This window comes from Prinia subflava, chromosome 9, assembly GCF_021018805.1.
Source record: "Prinia subflava isolate CZ2003 ecotype Zambia chromosome 9, Cam_Psub_1.2, whole genome shotgun sequence".
Classification (NCBI taxonomy): Eukaryota; Metazoa; Chordata; class Aves; order Passeriformes; family Cisticolidae; genus Prinia; species Prinia subflava.
In genome coordinates, this window is record NC_086255.1 from 26,569,583 (window position 1) to 26,593,348 (window position 23,766).

Genomic DNA, 23,766 nt, shown 5'->3' on the forward strand with positions numbered 1-23,766 from the left:
AATCAGGGTGAGGGGGATGTTCTGTCCTTCAACTTACTGTACTCGGTTCCAGTCATCTGGGCAAGGATGCGGAAGGACTTGGACTGCAGGTTGGCGGAGCGGCGGCTCCAGTCCTCGCTCTCGTCCTCGGGCTTGTTCTGGGTTTTGAGCACAGCCTGGTACACCGGGGAGGCACTGTCTACGTGAGGGTCCTTTAAAGGGAGAGTGCTGCAATTCAGAAAGGGAAATGTTGGAAGCAGCTCTCTGGTCTCAGTCTCTCTCCCAGCCAGCCCCAACATGGCTTTGGAATGATCATTTCTTAAAAACATACATAGATCAATTTTATGTTCTGGCTCATTCTGTCTCTGAAAGGGCCCCTTATCATTCAAATCTGCTTGGAAATACCTGTTCACGATTCCTCAGCTAATGCAGGCACACAAGCGTACAGTGGTTAGAATAAGATGTGGTGATAGGCCAGGACAAACATTTATTTCTCTGACCATTTGTGTTCCATACTATTTCTTATAAAAATGACTTTGTGTTGGTGCTGTTTTATGTTTTCTTTAAATTAAAGTGTCAGTGTACCTTGGGCCAGTGTACCTTGAGGTTGTAATTAGAAATAAACTTGTATTTCAGTATAAAAATAATGTGGTAGGCTTTTATAGCTTTTTCTAGAGATGATTCTTTTTCAAACTGAATTAAACTTCCATCTGTCATAGTCTGGATTCATTGTCTACTAAACATGTGAAGCACAGGAAGTCTAGATTTGCCCACATATATAGAATCTGAAATCTTTAATGACAGAATGTATCATCTCAGGGTCTTACAACATGCCTAATCATCTTGCAAAGTGACATATCCAGTTGTGCACACTGACAATCAAAGCTACACAGTTCCACAGCACAAGTGAGGTAACCGCTCTTTGATTTATGATGGAGGCTAGAAACAGGCTTAGTAACTTAATAGCTTTTTTTTTCCCCAGTGAAAATAACTTCTACATAGCAGAATTAAAATTAACTATTAACAGAGCTGCAGAAATATACACTGAGAGCATGATGTGTGCTTGGAGCAACTTGGCTCCATGGCTGCTCTAAATACAAGGTCTATTTTTGAAGCAAGTGATTTATTGTAACAGCTTTATAGCTTTGCAAGCAGCAAGCTCAGCTTCATGAAAACTGAGAAACAGTTCTGGTAAAAGTTAAGGGCCATTTGGCCCAGCAGTTGCTTCCTTGGTTCAGGCTCAAAGTTAGTGCTCTCTAAGATATCACTGTGCAGAGAAAATCCACAGAGAAGTTGGGTCTGTGATTTGAGAAAGACAGGACGTATGTCTGACATCCTACATACAGTGGGGTGAAAAATGTACCCAGGTAGCTTTAAATATCGGTATTTCCCAGCTGACACACTCTTCTTCTTCAGCACTGTGTAATATCCACTGCTTTGATGGATTTACACATAATAGCATGTATTTATGTTCTTCATAACCCCCATATATGCAAACTCCTCACTTTCTTTGGAGGAGCCACCAAAGTACAAACTCCAGTTAAGTTTTTTTGTGTTTCAGCACAATCAGCTGTGGGGTAGAACACAGCTTAGAAAGGTGAATTTAGAGAAAAACTTGACTCTTCAGTTTAAGCTCTGCCATGAGACATACGAACTATGTAAAGAAGTCCCTTAGTGTGAAAGATCTCCTGTAGGAGGAAGCAGCATCTTCCACTCCTTTTTTAGCTCATGTTTCCTACACCACAAGCCTTACAATATCCAAAAGCTAGCAGGTACAGAAGGCAGAATGCAGACTCGTTTATTTTGGGAAGACTGTGCCATCAGTGGCTTCCATTAGAGCTGCTCCTGTGTGCAGCACTGGACAAAGTGGAGCCACAGCCTTCTTTAGGTGGAAGAGGGGAGAGAGAGCAGTAGTCCTCCTCTTCTGGCCCATCACACACGGCTGAAGGGCCTGCTGAGGCAGGAGAGAAGCGCAGTAGTGAGTTCTGCCTTCTCCTGCCTCTGCAGGAATCATCTTTGCATGGAGAAGAGATTCTCTGTAATACCAACAGCAACACCCTCAGAACTGTTCTACTGCTGCTTCTGACCCTTGGCTGTGCTCTAAGGTCTGTCACGTTAATGTTCCCCAAAAGGTGCCCCTGTTTTCAAGTCCCCAAGGCTCTTCAGGGCGCTGCACATCCAGAACCTGCCCCTGCATCAATACCAGAAGTGACTGCCTGATGTGGGCTAGCAGTTAACTTTATATCCCCACACTGACTTCTTAATCTTGTGGACGTCTAAAAACATGCTGTATGGGACAGCAAATTTCCCAGCTGAACACTGTTCTAGAGAGGATAATGAACCCCTGGACAGAGAGTTCTGCTGATTTCAACCACGGATCACAGTGGCAGCAGCAGTGTGCCAGCCACAGGCAGTTCAAATTCCTCTGTTTAAATCCTTTAGCTCAAATGCTTTCTTCTTATAGTATGACCAGTGAACAAAAAAGCAGTTCAAAGGTTTATGTAAAAATAAGCCATGATCTCAAGCATTGTTAAAACCCAGAGCTGGAGGCTGGACCACAAATTTCACAGTAGCAATATGTGGCATTAATACAACATATTAATATTCTTATGGTAGATGATTAAAGCAGGAAATGGAGCTTGGTGAATTAACCTTCCCAGCAGAGTGAAACATGCTCATATAAATTGAACTAAATTAATGCAATACATTGGAGTATTTCCAACTCTGTCTTTAATTCAGCAGGCCTTTTGCTTTTTTAAAAAAAATAATTATATTGTGGATGAGTAAGTAGGACATATGAGCCACTCAGCATGGAAGTGTAAAATAGAGCGGATCGCTGATTATGAGCATTTCATAAACCTAGATGTGGCAGCTGATTCTTACAGACAGCCTAAAGATGCACATAACCATGTTAATACCTCTGTTATACCTCTTTGTAATTTAATTTCTTTCCATCTGGGTGTCGATGTGCAGAAATATCATGCATCTTTAAGCATATTACTTTAAATTGACGCTACTGAAAAAAAACTCTTCCTAAATGAGTTAGAGCTGTTGGAGGTTTTTATTCTAGAACCTAAGGCATTCTAGTAGTAGTCAATAAAATTATTTTCCTTTTTCTTATCATCATTTAAGTCACACATTCTTAACATTTAAACAAGCTTTAATGACAGCCAAACCCCTCTGAATGAGCCACAATGGAATTTTCTGTTTTGGCGTTCATTATAAACTATGGTTTACCATGTGCATCACTCCCTGGAGTCATTATGCAGATTTCATTTCAGTAGATATTAAGCAAAAATTTAAGAACACTGCAGTGTTCTACCCCTGATGTAGACATGCAACAAAATATTGCAACATCAGGTATTAGACTGATTCTAGCTATTTTAAAAAAAGCTCTACAAGGTAAAAACCCCACAAACCAACAAACAAAAGTTCATGTAGACTGGTAAATAGCCAGCCAAGCTGACTTATTGTAGAGGACACACAAGACCCTAGTTTGTACAATCAAATTGTTGATTATGCTGCTTCAACTGTCAGATCTTATTCCTGAAAAAGGTGATGGATTTATGTCTTTTCACAACTTGTGTTAACTTGGCTAAAACTGCATAATGGAATTTAGAAGGGGTTTGACAGAAATGTACTCAAAATGCACTGTCCACACGGTTTTACTGCAGCCACCTCACTCTTCGTGCTCGGTTTAGCAAGATCAGTTAAAAGAGAAAAACAAAGAGTAGGAAAATATATAAAGTCAGGGCATTCAAAATTTTCTACCTTTAAGTTTCAGCATGGAGCCTGAGTATGAATAATCTTGATCTTCCCTTTATGTTTTCCATGGTGATGCAGTAAGTGTGGCTTATTTCTAAATGACAAGAGCCTGACTCTGATCTCATGAAGTTACAACATCACTGATTACAAATGGTCAAACTAGAAAATGAATTCTTATTGTTAGCTTGTCTGTCCTTCCTAACTGATAAAATAAATAAACTGTTTCTATTTCCTATCTGTCCTTTAGATGTGCAGTCCGAGTGTGCTTACCACCCTACAGAGACTTGTGAACAAATGAAAAGGACTAAGATTATTAATTAAGAACCAAGACCAAATTATAGGCTGATAATTGAGACAAAATGAATCAGCACATAATTTGGTCTGCTTTTATATTAAAAACTTCTCATACAAATAATTCTGCATTAAGCATAATCTTAACTCAGACTTGATGGATTAAGCATGCTAAAGAACATCTTGGTTTCCACTGCAGATTAAAGTTCAGAATATCACAGAGGAAACTAAAGGAAACTTATAAAATCAAAAGGATCCATATATTCAGGATTCACTTTATTATCATCTAATTATTTAAATAGGTAATTTTTTTAAACATTACCATTTGCATCATATAATGCTACAGCATTTAATAGAAAGTATCATAGAATGTCTCCTATAATTCATGCCTATGAAAGATGTGAACCCTTATAAAGAACACAAATTAACTTCTTTGTACTTCACTAGTTGAAAATATGAGTCTACTCAACAACTGTGGAAATTCAGTAAATCATGACCAAAGCCAGCTAAAGGTATTGCTTGTGATCCATCATGAGGGAGAGCTGTGATGAACAATAATATCAGTACAAAAAATTAGCAGAAAAGAAAATAACTATAGAAAAGAGAGAAAAATGGACAGCAAAAGGGAGCAAAAGCAAATACATAAACCATCCTCATTTTGAATAAGCCTGCAGCTAACATATGAAAAAGAAACTATGTTGAAGTGTGTTGCTATACCTGTATTTTGGTGTCATATCAAAGGAAGGCATTTTCTATTTTGGGTAGAAGCACACCCAGTAAAAGAGAAACCGGGCTACATTTATTGCATATGTGATTTCAGTAAAGTTCTTACAACTCTGGTAACTTGGATAAGTTAATCAAATAAGATTTCCAGAAACATGCATTGAGAAAGCAGAGTTATTAAAGATCAGTGGATTTTGCCATAGTCCAAAGGGTCTGTGTAAAACACATATACTGTATGTAAACTGGGGATAGGGAAAATACAGCAAAACACTCCACTCTGAAGAATAAAACAGTAGCCAGCACAAAATAAATATTTTGCATTCTTCACATCTCAATAAAAAATCCATCCCCCTTTTCTGTCCTTTCTGAGCTATGCATATAATTGTGACTATTTATAAATTATGGTTGTCAGGAATGAAAAGCCATCCAATATCATATACAGAGCATTAGATGTATTTTTGTGTTTACAGCTCTAGGAGGGATACCAAAAAAGCCAGGTTAAATTAAGGTATCCCTGACGATGGGTGGGGGGTTGGAACTAGAGGATCTTTAAGGGCCCTTCCAACAACAAGCCATGCTATGATTTTCTAGTGATCCATCCTTTTAACTTCAAAACATGGAAGTGCTTTCGGACACTGTCTAGGATTGATACGCATTTTTCATGTGTAATATCCCCAGGAAAAAAGAAAGAGACCAGCAAGAGCAAATGTGTCATGCAGGTAGGGATGTTACGAGCACCATGCAGAGAAAGAGCATTCCACAGAAGGAAATAACCTTACCCAGCAAATTCTCCACCCTGGGCTTGTGCCTGGCCTGCAATTGCATCCATGATAGCATCCTGGGAATACATGCTGATCGGGGTGTTATACTGCGCGTGAATTATGGTGGCCTTGCCGCCAAGGCCCTTCACCTCAATGGGTTTGTGGGTAGACAGGGCAGAGTCCTTCAGGACATTGGGGTTGAAACGCTCCGTGAAGTCCGTGCTGGGTTATGCAAGAGTGAGGTTCCACGGGAAGGGAGGGGAAGAAAGGAGAGAGGCGTGAGGTTAAGTGAGGGAAGCACCACCAAGAGAGGAGTGTGCACGTCTGTTCATGGCATCTCACCACCAAAGCTTCTCATCAGACAAGAGCAGACAACAGAAGTACCAAGCCACAGAGAAAAGGTGGCTGTGCTAATGGATGGCATTTTTGGGTTGGCTTATGATGTATAAAGGAAAAAAAGGGTGAAATAACTGTCTCTGTATTAAAATTTCACAAAAAATCCTTCAGTATTTGTGTGATAGTTACGCATACTAAAATTCTGTTGTTACATGCATGTACACATCTAGGTGTAAACAAACATGCACAGGTACATATGCATGCCCACAGGATGTACATGCACAGTACAGAGAATTGCCACTTTTTTTCATCCATTTGTGTTTTCAGAAGGGTCTTACAAAGGTCTAGAAAGTATAACAGATATCAGGTTCTCTATTATTTAGAAGGTTTCAGTACTTTGTCTGTTTTAATAATCACAGTGAAATTTAGTATTTGCACCTTTTAATCTTCAAGGCTTTCCTCACAAAGACTAAATCTTCCTCAAATGTCTGTACAGCCAGCTGAAGTGTTGCTGTGGCATGACAAATGCTCAGTCCCAGATCAAAACATGCAACATTGCAACCAACGGGACAAGTGGAGTTGGAAGAGCTGCAGCCTTAGTTTCCAGTGACTCCACTTAGGAGGAAAGATTTTGTATTTGACAGACTGAGCACCAAAAGCAAGCTACCTGAAGCTCCCATGACTCTAGAATGAGTCAGTTTGATGTCAGACTGCAGGCAAAGAGCAGCTGGTTTTCTTGCAGGGCTGAGTTGTGCATAGTTCTAGTCCTAGAGCTAGGAGTGAGTGCTGCCCAGAGTTCCAGTGAACAAGCTAAACCTCAGCCACTGAGGTGGCTGCTCTTCTCCAGCCTATGGGAGATCAGGTGAATCTCTAGCCTGCTGTGTCTGTCCTGCCATGCAGGAGGATGCCAGCAGGAGAGATTCCATACACTCACCAAACTGGGCAAAACTGGGAATTCTGTCCTTTGTGAAATAACAGATATTTCATAAATGTTTCATTCGGAACTGAACCCAAAAGCTGGAAATGGATCTTTCTCTCCCTGCAGAAGAAATGCTGAAGAATTTAATTCCACTTGATTGGAACAATTTTCCTTTTCAATTTAAGACATTAGACTGTAAGCTGGTTGGCTGATATTGTTTTCCTTTTTACACACACAACAGTGTGCCTGTTTACAATGGGTGGCCTCAGAGGGTGAGAGTTTAAACTGAACCCTCAATCCAGCATGATGGAAAAGGTAAAATCAAATAAGGCTGGTGGCCATCTGACTTAATTATCTGGAGATTATGACAGGTGCTGTGCCACCTCTGAAGCCAGCCAGGGGACTCCACTCTGTTTTCCACCTTTTGTTTGGTGGGATGCCCTGACTGAGGATGGACAGAGAAAGATACAGTCACATGTCACTGCAAACCCTTGACAGAACACCGACAGCCACATGCACAGGCACCAGAGACACAGGTGCACATGCTGCATTACAGCCACAGCCTGCACTTGCACATGCCAACATTTTAAGGGAGGGAAATGGGAAGCAGCATTATGCATTCAAAAAGTGAAAATTATCTTTTTACCAAGACATTCTCACAGTTAACATACATCTCCCTTAACTATTCATCAACTCTGACAATTCTATAATTACACTGACATCATCTCTTGAGGGGTGATGTGCAGAGACATGCAGATTGCTGTACTAAGCATGCATATGCCTGACTTCAACAATATCTCTTCTTTGTAATACCCTAAATAATCACATGATAATTACAAACACACAGGTCCTCAAGATCTTGAATTTAGTGCTCTCTTTCTTTCTCACTGTTGGAAGTACTAAAGAGATTGTAAACCCAAGATCTGAGAGGACTGTGTGAAGGAAAGGACAGAGGTTAAATATGCCACCTTTAAAGAATAATGTTCTAAGCAATTGGTTTCCACAGCCAGTTACAGAAATCAAAGCTACTAATGTCAGAACAGCCTACACTTCCCTCGTGGTAGCAGCAGGAGTCATTTGGGCTTTCACTTGTGGTCTTTAAACAGTTTTAGTGATGTCTTGTAAGAGGTTTTAGTCACATTACACACACCAAGGCAAAACTTCCACTGAAGTTAACAGGATTCCCATAAAAATAACAAAAAAAAGTACAGATTGCCAACTGCTGAGTTCTTTTTCTAGCTCTGGAAGCAAACAGAAGATGTTAGTGCATGTAAGGGGTGCTGGGGTCTAGGACAAAGTGGCAGAGGTAAGGCTGCAGAGACAGCACCTCTGCAAAATGAATGGGATCTTTCTCCTAAGCTAGAAAAGGATCAGGAAAAATAAATCCCAAAGCTAATAAGATTAGAAACACCCCTATGAAGGGACTTTCCTGTCAGAATAATTATTAATATTAACATTACTATTAATAGTAATAATTATTAATAATACTTATTAACAATTATTAATGTAAACTGGCTAAGGTTTTTCACTCCAAAGGAGTTACATCGTCACACCTACACCTCACTGAAATCAACAGAGAATGCCAGGTCAGTAAATTATATGCAGTAAATATTTCAATTTTATGCATTCTACTACTTCTAAGTCCATATTGTCAGTTTAAATTTTACATTTAACTATTAGAATTATTTATTTTATACTCAATTTAACCCAGTCTCCAGCAATTTATGGGCAACACTCAGGTCAGAGGTAAACAGTTTAGAGACAACTCTCTTTAGAAGGTTTTTTCTGCCCCTAGAAAACTAAAGGACAAAACTGGAGACTCTCTGAATTCTCCTAAATAAAGCAGATCAATCACTTTTTGAAATCAATAGTTATTTCTTTTTTGGGCAATAGATTTATCAAGGTAAATCACTTTTTAGATTTTTTTTTCCCATATCAGTATCTTACTCCAACCTAAATTTGAATTTCAGCAGACTTTGGAAATTAATTTAACACCGAAGCTAAAAGTACTTTACTAATAACACACCAAAAAAGGCTCAGATAACGCTCTCCCAACTCTGAGGGCATGAAGGAGACTTAAAGATTTAAGAGGACTTAAACCTGCCCGTAGAAGCAAAACCCCCTGAAAGGTTTTAAAAGGAGTGGGCAGGCTCAGGTGGCAGCTCCATTCCCAGCATTAGAGCATCACCAAGAAAGGCCAAGCGGGAGCACTGCTGGACAGCAGGGGCAGCGCAGGGCACTGCCCCACCAAGCAGACGTTTACAGAAATATTTGCACTCGCAAGCAGACACAGCAGGAACACAGGGGACCATGCTACCCCAGAAAACACATCTTCACACACACAGCGGCACACAAACGTCTGGCACTACACAGAGGTGATACTAACTTGGCAGCAGTGTTGGTTATCACCTAGAAGAAGAGAAAGAGAACAAACAACATCAAAACCAACCACACAGAAAAAAGGCAATAGTCTGTAGACTGCAAAGGGCAAAAGATATTAAAAAAAGATTACCGCAGCTCTTCTCAGACCAGCGACAAATAAGAACAAAAAGTAAATGTATGCCTAAAACCTCAACGTGATTAAGACAGGAAAAAATGCAGGGATTATAGTTGATCCACCTGGACTTAGTGGGGTACCATGTCATTTTGGCTGACCCTTGAACATGATCTCATTGCTGTGCATCCTCAAAAGTACTACTACCAAAGTGAAGGCAGGAGGGAGCAGAGGGAAAAAGGAGGATTTTCAGAGTATATTCTCACCTGAAAATAGTAAATGAGTGGTAGAGACTATTTTTCTCTTAGATACTGAATATTCAGGGATGAAGTCTGTTCTCCTCAGGTCACCCTCAGAGTTGGTTTTGCAAGACTGATTTTAAAGTCTTTTACATGCTAGAGAAGATCCAAAGAATATACTGGTAAATGTTTTATAGCTAAAACTAAGGAAAATGCCTTTGTAAGTAACAAAGCATTTGCCTAGATATGACTGCACCTACATTATGCCAAGAAGGGTGTAAGCCAATTAACTTTGGAATAGTCATTCTTAATTTATTCCACATGAAATGAAGCAAGCCACACATTATAAGTTTTTTGGGATATCCACGTCACGATATTTTATTCCAAAACTGGTATGTATTCAGTATGAAAAAAAGGTATGTTCACTCTCCATTCCTGCAGCTCTGCATAAACCAGGGATGGTGCTTGCACAGTAATTCCAAAGCACTGTAACACAGGATAAAGCCGGGAGTGCAGAACAGAGTGTGCTCAGTCTGGACTACAGTGCTCTTCCCAATAACTCCTTATGGTGGTTGTACAAATAGCAGTAAAGGGCTGAGATCTTTAACTTTTTTTTTTCTTTTTATTTTTTTTTTTCTTTTCCCAAAGCTTAGGATACCCACACTCTGCTCTTTTCTTAGCTGAAATTAATCATATTTTGTGCAGAGTGAAGAAGAGTGCCAGGGTCAGGTAAGAAACTTTTCTTCTTATTTGGCTGTATGAAATGCTGTTAGCAGAACTGGGCACTGGGGATTCCGACTTGCTGCTGTGACATTTCTGTGTCCAGGACTGACACAAAATACTGGAGAGCAGAGATACACCGTTAAGAGTGACATTCCAAGTGGATTTGGCTCCTCCTGCTTTTTCCTTGCAGAACCTTTGATATTACTGCTTCTTGCCACAGATAATCCTTTTGCCTTGGCTCATCCAACAGCACTTTTAATGACCAAAAGCACTCTAATGAGACAAAGCTGATGTAAAGGCTTTGCACTTCTGCATTTCCACGGTAAAGCAATCACAGATCACCCTCTGCAGCTACTGGTCAGACTCTCCAATTTGAAAATATTCTTCTAGTTTTATAAACTCTACATTAAGCTAAATATATCAGTCTCTAACAGAGACTACATCCATATATATATACATACATATATATATATATATCTCCTATATCCATTTTAGGTGTATGCAGGACAGCTGGACACTCATTTACAATGAAACCAAGTGTAATGGTATCATTTTCTGACTCAGCTAGGCATCTACTGTACATATAAAATAACATTTTCAAGGCAGAACTACCAAACCCCCAAAATACACTCTAATTAAAGGAATAAAAAAGTATGTCCAAAGAAAAGAAACATTATGTGCACACACTAAGAACAGCTCAGCTGTCACGTCTCAGTAAAGATTTTTGAGAGGTGAAGAGGCTGCTATAGCTTCCTTCAAAAACAGTAAAGCTTTGCTTCTCCTTATGTTTAGGACGTGATGAGAAAATTCCTCCCAGTTCAGAGCCACGCATTATTTTAGTTCAGTTCTATATAGGGACATGTCTGGAACCCCCTGCTCGCAGAGGTCACACAGTAAGAGGCCAGTAACCCAAGCCACCTGGCACGTACTTGTGGGACAGGTATTTACTGCCCTTGACCTACAATGTGAAAAATAACTTACGCTGGAATGAAAGAGATGCACGTTACAAACTATGACTCACTGTTCATATTTATTCATACACTCCACAGCTTTCAGCACATCACGTTCCACACTCCTAACAGGCCATCTGATTTTTCACCTTGGGTCAGAGTGATAAAGCTTTAATGTAAAGTGTATCAGACAAACTAATGCTGTGTTATTCTTCACAGACCAAGGAAATAATCTCAAAATTAATTTCAGCTTCTTGAGAGGATTTTCCAAATGGTTTGGTTAAACCTATAACAGCAATTGACACAATTAAGTTTAAATCATTTGGTGAAAAGGGCACAGAACTGAAACATACCTTAAGATCACTCCTCATGCTTGAACTTTCTCACAGCTTTTACCATACAGCTCAGAGCATGTTTGTGAAAGCACAATGAATTCAGATTTGGAGCACCACAATATCACAACCGTGTCATGTTATATGGTAAGAATGTTCCCAACAAAGACCAGAGCTTATTTTACAGTGCTCACGGTGCTTCCTTATTCACATACATGCACTGTGAGATTGAGATTATCATGGATGCCACCAAGTCCCAAGATAGTTACAGGTTCCATCTTTTTCTTCACAGAGCAGGAAACAAGATACTTTTTACTTCATGGATAACAGTCAAGTGGGAGGGGGAATGATAGCTCTGAATTTTCTCTGCATGTCAACAAAGATGCACAGTTCTCTAAATCTCAGAGAAATTACCTGACAAGACACATTTATTTAGTGCTTCTGGGCTCTTTCATCTTTTCCTTCACTGCAGGATAAGGTTTTTTTTATTTTCTTGTTTGTTGATCAGTGTTACAGACAGTAAAGGCACATAGCAGTTCCTAAAATTTTGTTCCAACCGAATAGAAAGGCAGACATTGACTTTGGTAAGTGATGGATGCAGCTATGTTACAATTCTGATAACAGTCACAATGCTGAGCCATCCAAAATTCAGCCCCTTCACCCTTACCCCTGCAGGTATTAAGGAGGGTTATGAACATAGTGGAGAAAAAGACAAGAAGATACACTCCCAGGAAACTCTGTATATTGAAATAAGACAAGAGTTAGTGTTCTTCAGACAACTGTAAATTAAGGCAGAAGTATTCTGAGGTTTATTTTGCTGATATTGCTTGCTAACTGAAATTATTTTCTTTCAAATGGTAATTGCTTTACTTAATTATCCTGTATGAGAAGGGAGGATAGAATTTTCTCAGATAAGTTAATTAGGATTGTTAATGTTGAGTGCTCAAGAGAGTGAATCATCTAAACCTGCTTGAATCATCTAGAAAAGGTGTATATACTCTTTTAATAGGATGAAATATCCCTGCTTTGCTACAACTTTAAACCTCTTGGTTTTACTTTTGCAAAGAGTTTCTGCAATGGGATATAAAGTACTTGAAGGTATGCATTTGCTATCAGACCTTGAGCAGTTTGTCAGAATTTTCTGGTTTTCCTTACACAGCCAAGTCCCTAGTGTCAAAAAACCACTTTTCCACATATTCCTAACAAGAAATGTATCATCATTAAAAAGAAAACCCCAAAACACAAATAAACTAAAAAATTAGATTTGTTTGATGATTTATCCATGAAGGCAAAAAAAAAAAAAGGAAAACCTGTTTCTGACTACTTTTTCTCATGTACTGTAGTCCAAGCTCCTCACTTCACAAACCTAATAAAACAAATGACCTGCAATACAGGAATATGGAAAACCTTGGCAGCATGGGATCAAACTATCTGGGCAGTATCTGGAGATCAGTCCTTGTTACAGCGAAGTTACATTAAACTTAACAGATGCAAGACATTCTTAAACCAAAGGATTCAAAATATTGCAGTTCTGACTCTTTTTGCCTAGGAAAGCAAGCACATTAAGGCAGGAATTACAGCAGGACACTCCGGTAGCTGAGCACGTCAGCTTTGCTGGTCAAAGCCATTTCTCTTTAGCAAAGTACCAAAGATCAGGTGTGGTTTATAGCAGCTGCTCTGATGTCTGACAGCAGCACTTGGTTCTCTGAGACTCCATGCATTAGCTAGAAGTGCTGAGTGCCACAGCCCTGGGATGATTACAGTCACTTCAGTCCTAGTGTTCCCCCTGATGCTCTGCTGACTACTGCCAACGCATGCTGCACTTAGAGACCAACAACCACTGTCCTGCAATGGCAACATGGGTGTGTTTTGGGGGCTACTGGAAAACTTAATGATTGATCCAGACCTCACTGATGATTGCCAGACAAATGCACAATAGGGTAAGCACCATCACATTCATTGTTCAGCAAGCTCAACACGTATTGAAATAATGAAAATGTTACCATGTTACCTACCCTCTGGGAAGTCCACCTTCCGAAGCCCTTCGGTTGAGACTCAATTTATGCATCTCAGCCATTTCCCTCAGGGTCTCTGCCGAGTAAAGGCCAATGGGGTTGTTATACTGCCTTGCAGGGCTCAGCTGGTGTGCAGGGCTACTGCCACCAGCCAAAGCAGGGCTGGCTTTGGAACCTAAAGCGCTCTTGGCAGGTGACATGTCGGGAGTCACACACTGAGAGGACATGGAAGATCTAACTGTGGTAGTCTTTAGGTAGGAAGAGCTATTTGAAAGGCTGATCTCTTGCTGGTTGAGGTAGCCTGAAAATGTTCCATTGGTTGCTAAAACACTACCCATAGGCCCAGTCGCCGTATTAGTTAGAGGGCTGAAGGTTGTTCTGTTGCCATTGATTTCCCAAGCAGGTTCCTGTAGTAGCAAACATGCAGGCCAAGAAAAGAAAAAAACAGAAAAGAGCAATCATAGAACACATGCAAAAATAACATCTCTGCAATTAATGCTGTAAACATAGCCATAAACTAGCAATAAATAGACTGGAGCCAGAGCACTCAAACTTTCAGGGGAGATTTTCAACAAAGAAATGCATAGTTTCAAAAAAAAGGGAAGCAAAACCAACTCAGGCAGTTTTTTACTAGGTTTTAGTTGGAATCAACAAATAAAGCTTGACATTAAGAGAGTCTAGTCAACCTCACAGCAATAATTTTATATTAAGGCAACACTGTCCATTAATTACTAGGATAAGTTTGAAATCTTTAAGAAATTTCTTGAGGTAAGAATAATTTTAGCTCATGTACAACCATCAAAGTCAATGCCATTATAATAAAGACACAATGATTGTAAACCACAGCATTCTGTTTTCTGTGAGTGCACTTGGAGTTATGGATGTTATGCTGCTTTCCTGGCTCTGGTTCATGCTGATCAGGCCATGCAGCAGGGTTAGCAGACACCAGAGACTCGAGAACATGAACTGCTCCACAGAGATGTTGCTCCTATGCTGATCGTTCCTGCTTAATCTCCAGTTGAGGGAATGCGTGCCTGAGTGTGTAGCTGTGTGTATGATGCCACGGTCCTGTCCCAGACAATATTCCTAACTGGAACAGCAGCAGGTGTTGCCTTAGCCAAAGGAATCTCTCCTACAATACCTGTATCCATGGAAGGCTGTGCTGGTGCTCAGACTCAAAACAATCTACCAAAAACTCACCCTGGAAAAACACAGTCCAACGCTTACGTTTCATAAATGGTGCACTATAAATGCTCCTTAGTGGAAGCAAAATAAGCGGTGATATCAAAAGAGAAAAACGCTCCCAGTTAAGAGGCCCAGTAATGCTGGCCACTTGCTGCAGTGCAGCTCAGGGGACAGGGACAGGCAGGGGACATCAGCCTGAAGCAGGAATGGAGCCCCCAGTCTGGCCTCAGTGACAGCCACTTCAAGAGCAGGCGGTGGCCTGCAGTGATGTTTTGCCTCATTTAATCATAATTTCTAACATTTTGCACTCATCTCCCCCACAGCCTTGCATGAAATATAGGCCTGAGAATAATTTGGCCTCAAATTCTGTACTTTTGCTAGAATTGGTTGTTATTAATGAAATGTACTAATTCTGATACTATGGATCATGAGAAAAATAAATATTTCTATTGCCTTTTTGGATTTTTCTATATTGTATGTATAAATTTAATGAGTATACATTTGAAAAAAAATCAAGATAATATGCCTTGATTCATTAAAATTGATTGAAAAAAAAATCCCAAAGGTCTAAAGATATAAATAATCATAACATTAAACACTTTTAAAACATTTTGAATCAAAAATGTAAGGCAGATTAAATTAACTAAGATAACTTTTCTTAGTGATAAACAGAAAGAGATTTTAGCTGGCATTAATAGCTGTCCAAGGCTGTGGAAACAGATAATCCTAAAAGCATTTTCAGTCCATGCTTTTTTAAATAAATACATTTGCAATACATACTTTGGTCATTATACCCTGACACTGAAAACAGCAAACAATAATCCTCTCCAGTGGCCTATTGAAAGCTTCCGGATATCATTAAATAAACAGAAGACAAGGATTCTCTCTAAAAATGTGTTCAAAAAGAGGGACAAACGCACAAGGCCATGTTCAAAAATTAAGTAATCACTTGGGCAAACCATTTTTACATGCCAGCACAGAGAGACAAAACAATTATTAGTAAAAAAATAAACACAGAGGTAATAGAGAAGAAAAAAGATATGCTGGAGTTATATTCATTTGTTCCCCTGAAAACTCTGTGGCTTTTATTTAACTGTGTGTTTCTTCCTCCACCCCAAAACAAAAGGACATGGAAGGACAGCTGATCATAAAGTATCAGTTTCAACTGGTAATGAGAGAAATGCCACGTATTCCCTTAACCCTAATGCATTTTTATAGTCTTGGTGTTACTGGACAGTAACAATAGGCAAAGGGAAAATTATAGGACAGTTGTAAAAAATGATGGCTGATGATTTTGCTTCCTTTTGGCATGAATGGAGTTCTGGTTTTGCTCCTCAGAGCTGGAATACCAGCATATTGGCAAATCAGCATTAGAATTCTTAAAACCCAGCAGTGCCAGGCTAGCAATCTCCATCTTGAGTTCATATTTTGGATGGTTTTAGGGTGGTTGTTTTCCTTGTGTTGTGGGGGGAAAATGGATGATAGAGGAAGTGTCTAAGGGAGCAGCTGTATTTACTTTTGTTACTAACAAAACCCCCTCTTATTCAATTTATTTGTGGGAGAATACTGTAGAACTATTTTTTGTCTCTAGGTCAATGTCAAAACGCAGAATTTCTGAATCCATTCCTGACTGTGAAGGGCAAATGTCTGAGCAGCAGCACGGAGCTTTCGGCATTGCAGCACACGAAATGCAGCCAAGAATAACAAACGCTCCCCTGTTCCCCATCTCCCATCCCGATGTGTTCATGCTGGAAAAGCAAGCTGACACTTCAGCTCTGGGAGCCTGGTGCTACCCCGCCAGCCGACCAGGAGAGGAGGCTGTGACACTGAGCAATGGCCTTCCCTCAGAAAGACGCCGGGATCGTGCAGCAATCCCCGACTGCGGGGGGAAAACCGCCTAATGTCAGGAAATGAGCCGAAAACTAATAAATGCAGAGGAGTCTCTAACCTTTTGAAATAAAAGGCAGCTAGGAATCAGCTCAATTTCCATTCTGAAATATTATTATTTGTTTATAAAAATCCAGTTTCTATGAAATGCAGATGTTCCTTTCCATGTGTCAGGGAAGCGAGAAACAAATTTATATTGAGAGACACAATACCACGTTTTGCTGGTCCTTTCCTTTTGACAACTCATTTTCTATTTATTGCTGTGACCCTCCAGTCATTGCTCACCTCTTGCACATCTGGGAGAACAATTTTAACAGTATACCAGGGAATCTGACCACCCAAGGTACTCAAGAAGCAATCATTGCTTTAAATATTTTAGAGGAAAAAAGGGAATGGAGGCACCATGGCACTGAATGACTCTGCTCAAAGACATGATCAAACTGCTTTTGGCTGAGCCAGCTCCTCCATCCTGTACTCAACTTAAAAAGTCAGTCATCGCCATCTATTTTCTTTTAGACACATGGGCTCCCAAATTCAGCAGGAAACGAGTCATAAGCATGAGAAGATCCTCACTGGGACTCCAAAATAAGTGTGTTCAGTAGTGTTTCACAGAAAGCACAACACATAGCCATATTATTGGAATTAACAAGGCTGTCAATACCTTCATGCAAATGGACAAATGTTAAAGCCATGCTTAGCACTAAAGCTCCAGCTTGAATGTTTTAACTGCACTGAGCTGAATCTTCGCTTGTGTTGTGTCCCCTCTGAAGAGCTGCAGGAACTCATTAATGGCTTAGTTTAAATCCTTGGACTCAAGCTTGCTCTTATTGTTATTTGAATGCTTTCAACATTAACTGTGCCCCACCTGTGGAAAAGACTGCACTAAATCAAAAAGATGTGACTAAACTAAATGAAAATTGTGTCTAGATTGAGACTTATGTCAGATGTAGTGAAACTAAAAATCAACCAAACCTTATTTCCAATAATATCCCAATATACTTATGGTTGCAGAACCTGTATCATGTATAACATTGATCAGCTTTGTGAAGGAATGACTGATCTTTGTGGAAAAAGTATGCGAGTTTCCCTACAACAAAAATAAAAACAAAAAAAACAGTGAAAGAAGAAGTGCATGCTTAAAAATTAGTGGAAGCTGCAATCAAATCAGCAATAACACTAGAGTATTTATGGTTTTAACTAGACACTGAAGTTGCACATGCAGATTGCACATGCTAACATTGCCATGCCTTAACCTTAACCAGAGAAGGGTGAGGAAAGCTCCTCCTGATGTGTGAGGATGACACTGTCATGACTGTCTTGTAATGCAGTTTTTTGTTGATTTTTAAAAAATACCATCAAATTCATTTCATGTCAACCATCAGTCTAAATACTGTCAAGCAGAGGTGTGGAGGTGACTTCTGCCTGTGTGTCACAGAATTCTTCATTTATACAGTGATACTGTTACCAGGAATAATAAAGGGACAAGCAAAGAAACCTTGGTTTAGAGTGTATTTACTGTAACATGCCTTACTGCCCTATCAGCATTCCACTGTTTCTATCAGTATTTTTATTCTGGATATTCTGAGACTTCTGTGAGGGCTCAATGCCTTTTTTTCCCTTCCAAACAACCCCCAGAGAAGAATTCTTCTTCTTCATTTGAAACTTACTGTTGTCTATTAGCACAGACAAGTGACACAAGTGTCACACCTGCAAAGGGTCCCCCCAGCACTCTAATGTTACCTCTTCCCCCTGGGGGAACAACCCTACACCCAAGATCTTCCTGAATACTGCAAGATAACCTGTTTCTCACCATACCTTCCCCTGGATGCCACCCTTCTCCTCCAGGAAGGTTCTGGTAATTCTCTTTTCCAGCTGCTGGTACCGCCTGTAGCCTGTTCACAAATGGCTGCCTCAGCAGCTCCTGCAAACCTTTCCTGAGCACCTTGCACAGAATTCTTACATTGGATAAGACAGCAAGCTTCTGAAAATGGGCTGAGTCCTTTGATCCTCATCTCTCTCTGAGGAGTTAGAATAGGAAATGTAAAGTGTTTTTATGGCTTTCATGCCAAGGGGTCTTTTAGGACCTTCAAGAAACCCCTGCAGTGGGTAAAGTTAACTTTTCTATACAGTAGATAGTTAAGGGAGGAAAGTATTTTCTGTGGTAAAGAGCTTTGAAGACCTATGGCAGCAATTTTAAAACTGACACTTGCCAGGGAAAAAATGCACCTAAAATGCATCTTAAAGAGTAATGAAAATCCAATATATAATATAAAAGCTTTATGTATCTATCTATGGAGGAAGGAGACAAAATTTTCATACCTGTGCAGCTACTATAGAGCCCCAAAAGGCAGGTGTCAATCCTGTGTTGGTGAATAACTCTGATGAGACAGATCTACTCACTGCCTTGAACACTAAAAGCATTCTGGGTGGGTCTTCAGGGAAAATAAGAACTCCTTCCCCTTCCTGTCCCTATTATTTTGCTGGTGCAGCCAAACGCCAGTTTAACCAAAAGAATGATCCATTGCTTTTGTTCTAGGAATTTCACAGTACTGTTTGGTGACTCTTCCAATAAGTTCCTCCAAGATAACTTTAATAAAATCATGATATAAGCAGAAACAACTTTGTGCAAGATAAATTCTTAATTTCATCTTCTCTTGCCAAAAAAGTTTACGAGCTCCAGTCTGAAATAACATTATTTCTGCCTCAACTAATAAATGCCCAGTCAGGTTAATTTAAAATTTCACAAAATAAAATTGAATCAAACAATTCCCCACAGGTGCATTCTCTTCTGCTATTTTGAACCTATTTGCAGCATTTTCAGGGATGATGTTACCATCTGTGCTCTGAATTTGGAAAGCATAGTGTTTATAAAAATTACTTAAAATTGATCTGTGGAAGTTGGAGCTGTCAAAAACAGTAGAAAATTATCTAATGTCTTTTGATCTTCAGTGTTTTTTATTTATATGCAGCCTAGGAATGAAAGTGGCACTGACAGCAGGGATAAGGTGCAGCAATGGAAACTTTAGCTGCTGTCCATTTATCTAATCAAATGCATCAGCAATACAAATGTCCTACCCAGAGCCTGAGCCTGGGGAGATAGACACCATCTTTCAGGCACCCTTGCTACTCAGTGTCTCCAAAGATACAGAAGATGAGTTGCCAGGTACAGTCACTGTTTATTCTAGAATGAACATTTATTTTATGAAATATGATGTGCTTTGACAATGGAAACCAAGCCATTCATTTCCTCTGCCACTTGCTGTTATTCATTAAATTGGCTTATCCTCTCTATTTTTTTATTCTCAGGTCTTTTGAATTCTATGATAAGAACACTATATGATGCAGGCTTTCAAATGCCCTCATGTCCTCTTTCCAAATCAGTGTCATTTCAGTTGCAGACAGGATTTGGATAGAGTGAGGCATTGTCTAAAGGTTCTCCACAACAATCTACAAAAGCAAATGTAGATTTTGAGAAGCTTCAGTGGCCTCTTGTAGCCTAGATGAAAACATTTGCTCAGAATTGGTTAGATCAAATCACATCAGAGGACAGCTGGATGCTTTGGTCCTGCTAATAAGAAATTAGCAAAATACAGACCACCAATACATTGCCCTGCAGCAATTTTCCTGTCTGTGCATTCATTCAAGGTTTAATTACTTGGAGCAGGCAAAAGCTATTTCCTGTAACAGATATTTACCTTCACCGCAGCAGATAAAAATGGTATTCACTTTGGCTGAGGAGAAACGTGTCCCTTACCTTCTGATGGGGAATTACAGCCCTGGGAGAGTCAATTCTGGGAGCTGTGGTTGAAACTGGCACAGGACGCTTGGATCTGGGGATAAGAAAAAAAAGTGAAGATAAAAGAGGTGTGCAATCTGCACTCCTATTTTTCAGCTCTAATTTCACGCCAAAAAGCTGCTACACCAGGACTGAAAGTTAAGCATAGCCTCGACTTTTTCTGTTAATCATCGGGCTTTTCCTACATCCTCCTTTACAAAGGTATTAAATGAGAGAAAAAGTTTGACAAAGTTTCTCTGAATGATGAAAATCCACCAGATATGGAGGCAACCTCTGACTTATGAAATCATCTGTTTTCCAATACTTGTGACACACTGCATTTTCATAGATGAAAGTCAGCCACAACTAGATAAATTCAACTTTGGGCAGTACTCTGGAAAAAGAGACTTTAAGGTGTTTTAAAAGTGCAGAGGCTAAGCTTCAGTGCTGAGGCATCTCAAGATAACGCCTCAAAAGAATTAATAGCTTGAAATGTACAAGTACAACTGCAATTAATTAAACCTCTCTTCAGGAAGAAACATGGGCTTCATTGCAGACATTTGAGTTTCACAATGAGCAGAACACTACTGAATTACTGAATTAGCCACTCCAGGTGCCTGTTTTTCACCTGTATTTGACAAACAGATGTCCTTGATAATTTAAAAAGCCCAAAATAAACCCCACTAAAATGTTCTGAAAAGATACAGTTTGCCCTTTTATTGGAATAGCAAAGAAAGCACAGTGGCAAATGTCATCTGAAGCACTTCTAGGATGCTCAGGTAAGTGAAGATGAAGTTGTGGGAGGTGTTGTGAGAATCTGCCCAGTGGTGAAAGTTCCCCTGAAATCCTTCCAGTACATATGGGATCACCAGAAAAAAGGAAATGAAAACCAAAAATAATAAAAAGGATCAGAATTATACAAGTAATATCCCATTTCCAACCTACAGATCAGGATTACACCTCAAATAATAATCTTTAAAAAGTACATTTCAAAGTTAGGACAGGCAGAAAAATAAAATTTAAAAACTTAAAAGCTTACAAATCAAGTAGAAGCAGCTAAGACATTTGGGACTGTATTGTTTGCATTAGACAGGAGATGAAGAAAGGAAGACATTGCAGAAGCTTAGAAAATAATGAATGGTGGAAAAAGGGGAATAAAAACTACTCTTGTGGACATTGAATGAAATTGAAAAGACAACACACTTAAAATTCATAAAGGCAAACATCTCTTTCTAGAGAACTTGATTAACCTGAGGTGAAACTCATTGCAACAAGATATAATTGAGACTATGAGAAGAGCAGAGTATCAGAAAGGATCAAACAGTTATACTTAACAACAAAAAACCCCAAGAGCTGCTTTAGACTGGGTATAATAAGTAAACATAGACTCATTTTTGATGGCACAGCTTCAAAGACCTTCTCTGTTAGGTTCATTATTTCCTTACTGAGGGCTGTGTTGCACTTTCCTCTGAAATACTTACCAGGGGCATCTATCAGAGAGGGAAAGCTGAGCTCAGTGGGAACAGGGCTCATCCCCAGTGGCAATCCCTGCATTAATACCCAGCTTCCACTGAGCTCTGGGTTTAACTTTAGCTGCCACACATAACATTTTTTCCATAAGCAGCAGTGAACATACCAAAAAAGACCACCTAGGAAAAAAAAGGAGTAATTCTCACTCCTGGTCCTTCCAGGAACTGGAAGATTTCCACTTAGAAGGTATGGAAATTTTGCAACTTTGAGAGCTGAAAACAAAGCTGATGTAATAGATGCCTACCTTACAACCAGGTGCTATGAAAATGAACGCAGTCTGAGGAAACAATGAAAACTGGCATTTTGTTAAACAATGTGTAATTAACCCGGGAAACTCACTGACAGAGTATTCCTGAAACAACGGGCTAGAAGATTGTAATTCATATGCACAGCTGAAATATATCACAATATACTCCCAAGACATAATTATCTGAGAAACAGATACCTTCAAATTCTAAGGATGAGAGCTACTCACTCACTGCCTAAAACAAACTTTCCTCAGGCAAGTTATCTTCCCTCAGGAATGACTGCCATACTCTTCCTCCAACCATTTTAGCTTAAAAAAGAGGAACAATAAATCATATTTATGAGACATGCACATGGATCATGAAAGACGGCAAAAAAGAGAAAAAAAATCAACTGCAGCTCATAACACAGGGTAGCTGAAAACTGACAGTGACGGTTTATGAACACAAAGATTTAGGGGATGATTCTGCTCCTCTTTCCATGACTGTAATTTCTGAGTACACCCAGTTATTTCTGAGAGGTGACATTGGTGAACCGGGCATACCCTGTTAAGAGTCACTGATAACGAGTTTTCATGCCAGAGTTGCTGAGCACTGTAAATGTGGTTTACCAGGTACAGAGGTGTAGCAAACAAACACACACTGCACGTTTGATGCTTAACTGGAAAACAGTTGTATTGCAGCAAAGGAACTTATTTACCAGACTATTCCATCACTTCTGCTGTTTATTGCATGTTTAGTTTTTTCCTCTCTCATTATCTGTCCATAGAAGATGATGCTAAAAATCTGCATTTCTTCCACATTAGCAATAAAATACATCTGTCATTCACAGTGTTAGCCAAGATTTGTATTTGACACCAACTTGGAGATTTCAAGATGTTACTTGAAAATGATGTTCCTCCACAGCTCTGACTTGAATGTTTATAGCTTTGATATTTAAAAACAGAATAATGAGGCGTGCTAGATCTAGCAGAGGCTTGCACCAGAGAAAAGGGCAGAAGAGGTGAAATAAATTTGTGGAATGAAATTGTATGCACTTGCAGAATAGAGTGATTATTTACATAAGAGTCGTTACTCCTCCAGGAAAAACATCTGCAAGTTCAGAACATTCTTTTTTTCCTCCCTCTCTTCCTAGATGGATCAAATCCTGCAGCAACAGAATTTAGCTTTTCAAGTCATGATGGTGCTGTAGCAAACATACGTGTCCAGGTTTACATTTTAATCCACTGATTGCAAAATTATTTTATTCCAAACACTTGAGGGTGTATCTGTTCAGTAGGGCTATGAGAAAGAGGACAGCCCAAATTTCACAGGTGATTGTGATACTTTTAGATTTGATGTTGACATTTTTCATCAAGATTCTTTTTCTTAGGCATTTAATTTGATTTCAAATTTTAGACATTTTCTTCTACATTTTCCAAGATGGAAACAAAATGAAAACTTAGAACAGTTCTAATAATGACCGAATACATAATTCTGGGATTTTTTTTAAACTCTTCTCCTTTCCACAGGTATAATTCTTGAGTCCCTCCAGAGTGGTTCCATTTTTTAATGAAGTTCAAAACTAAGATGGATGTAGTTCTGCAAAACATTTCAATTTTGATAGCAGTGCTCAAA

At 39.4% G+C, this 23,766-nt stretch overlaps 1 protein-coding gene across 6 annotated transcripts in view; it reads right to left on the reverse strand.

The window, feature by feature from the left end:
* Positions 1 to 23,766, reverse strand: part of LDB3 (LIM domain binding 3) — a 116,094-nt gene that overhangs the window by 44,190 nt on the left and 48,138 nt on the right. For 5 of the 6 annotated variants that reach the window (XM_063406033.1, XM_063406032.1, XM_063406034.1 and 2 more), the window contains 3 exons: positions 20,354 to 20,429; positions 13,528 to 13,934; positions 38 to 207 (listed from right to left, as the gene is read on the reverse strand). In XM_063406033.1, coding sequence (XP_063262103.1) covers positions 38 to 207; positions 13,528 to 13,934; positions 20,354 to 20,429 — 653 coding nt within the window. Of the gene's footprint in view, positions 1 to 37; positions 208 to 5,537; positions 5,742 to 9,160; positions 9,184 to 13,527; positions 13,935 to 20,353; positions 20,430 to 23,766 lie in introns of all 6 variants that reach the window. The other variant, XM_063406038.1, reaches the window with a different exon arrangement.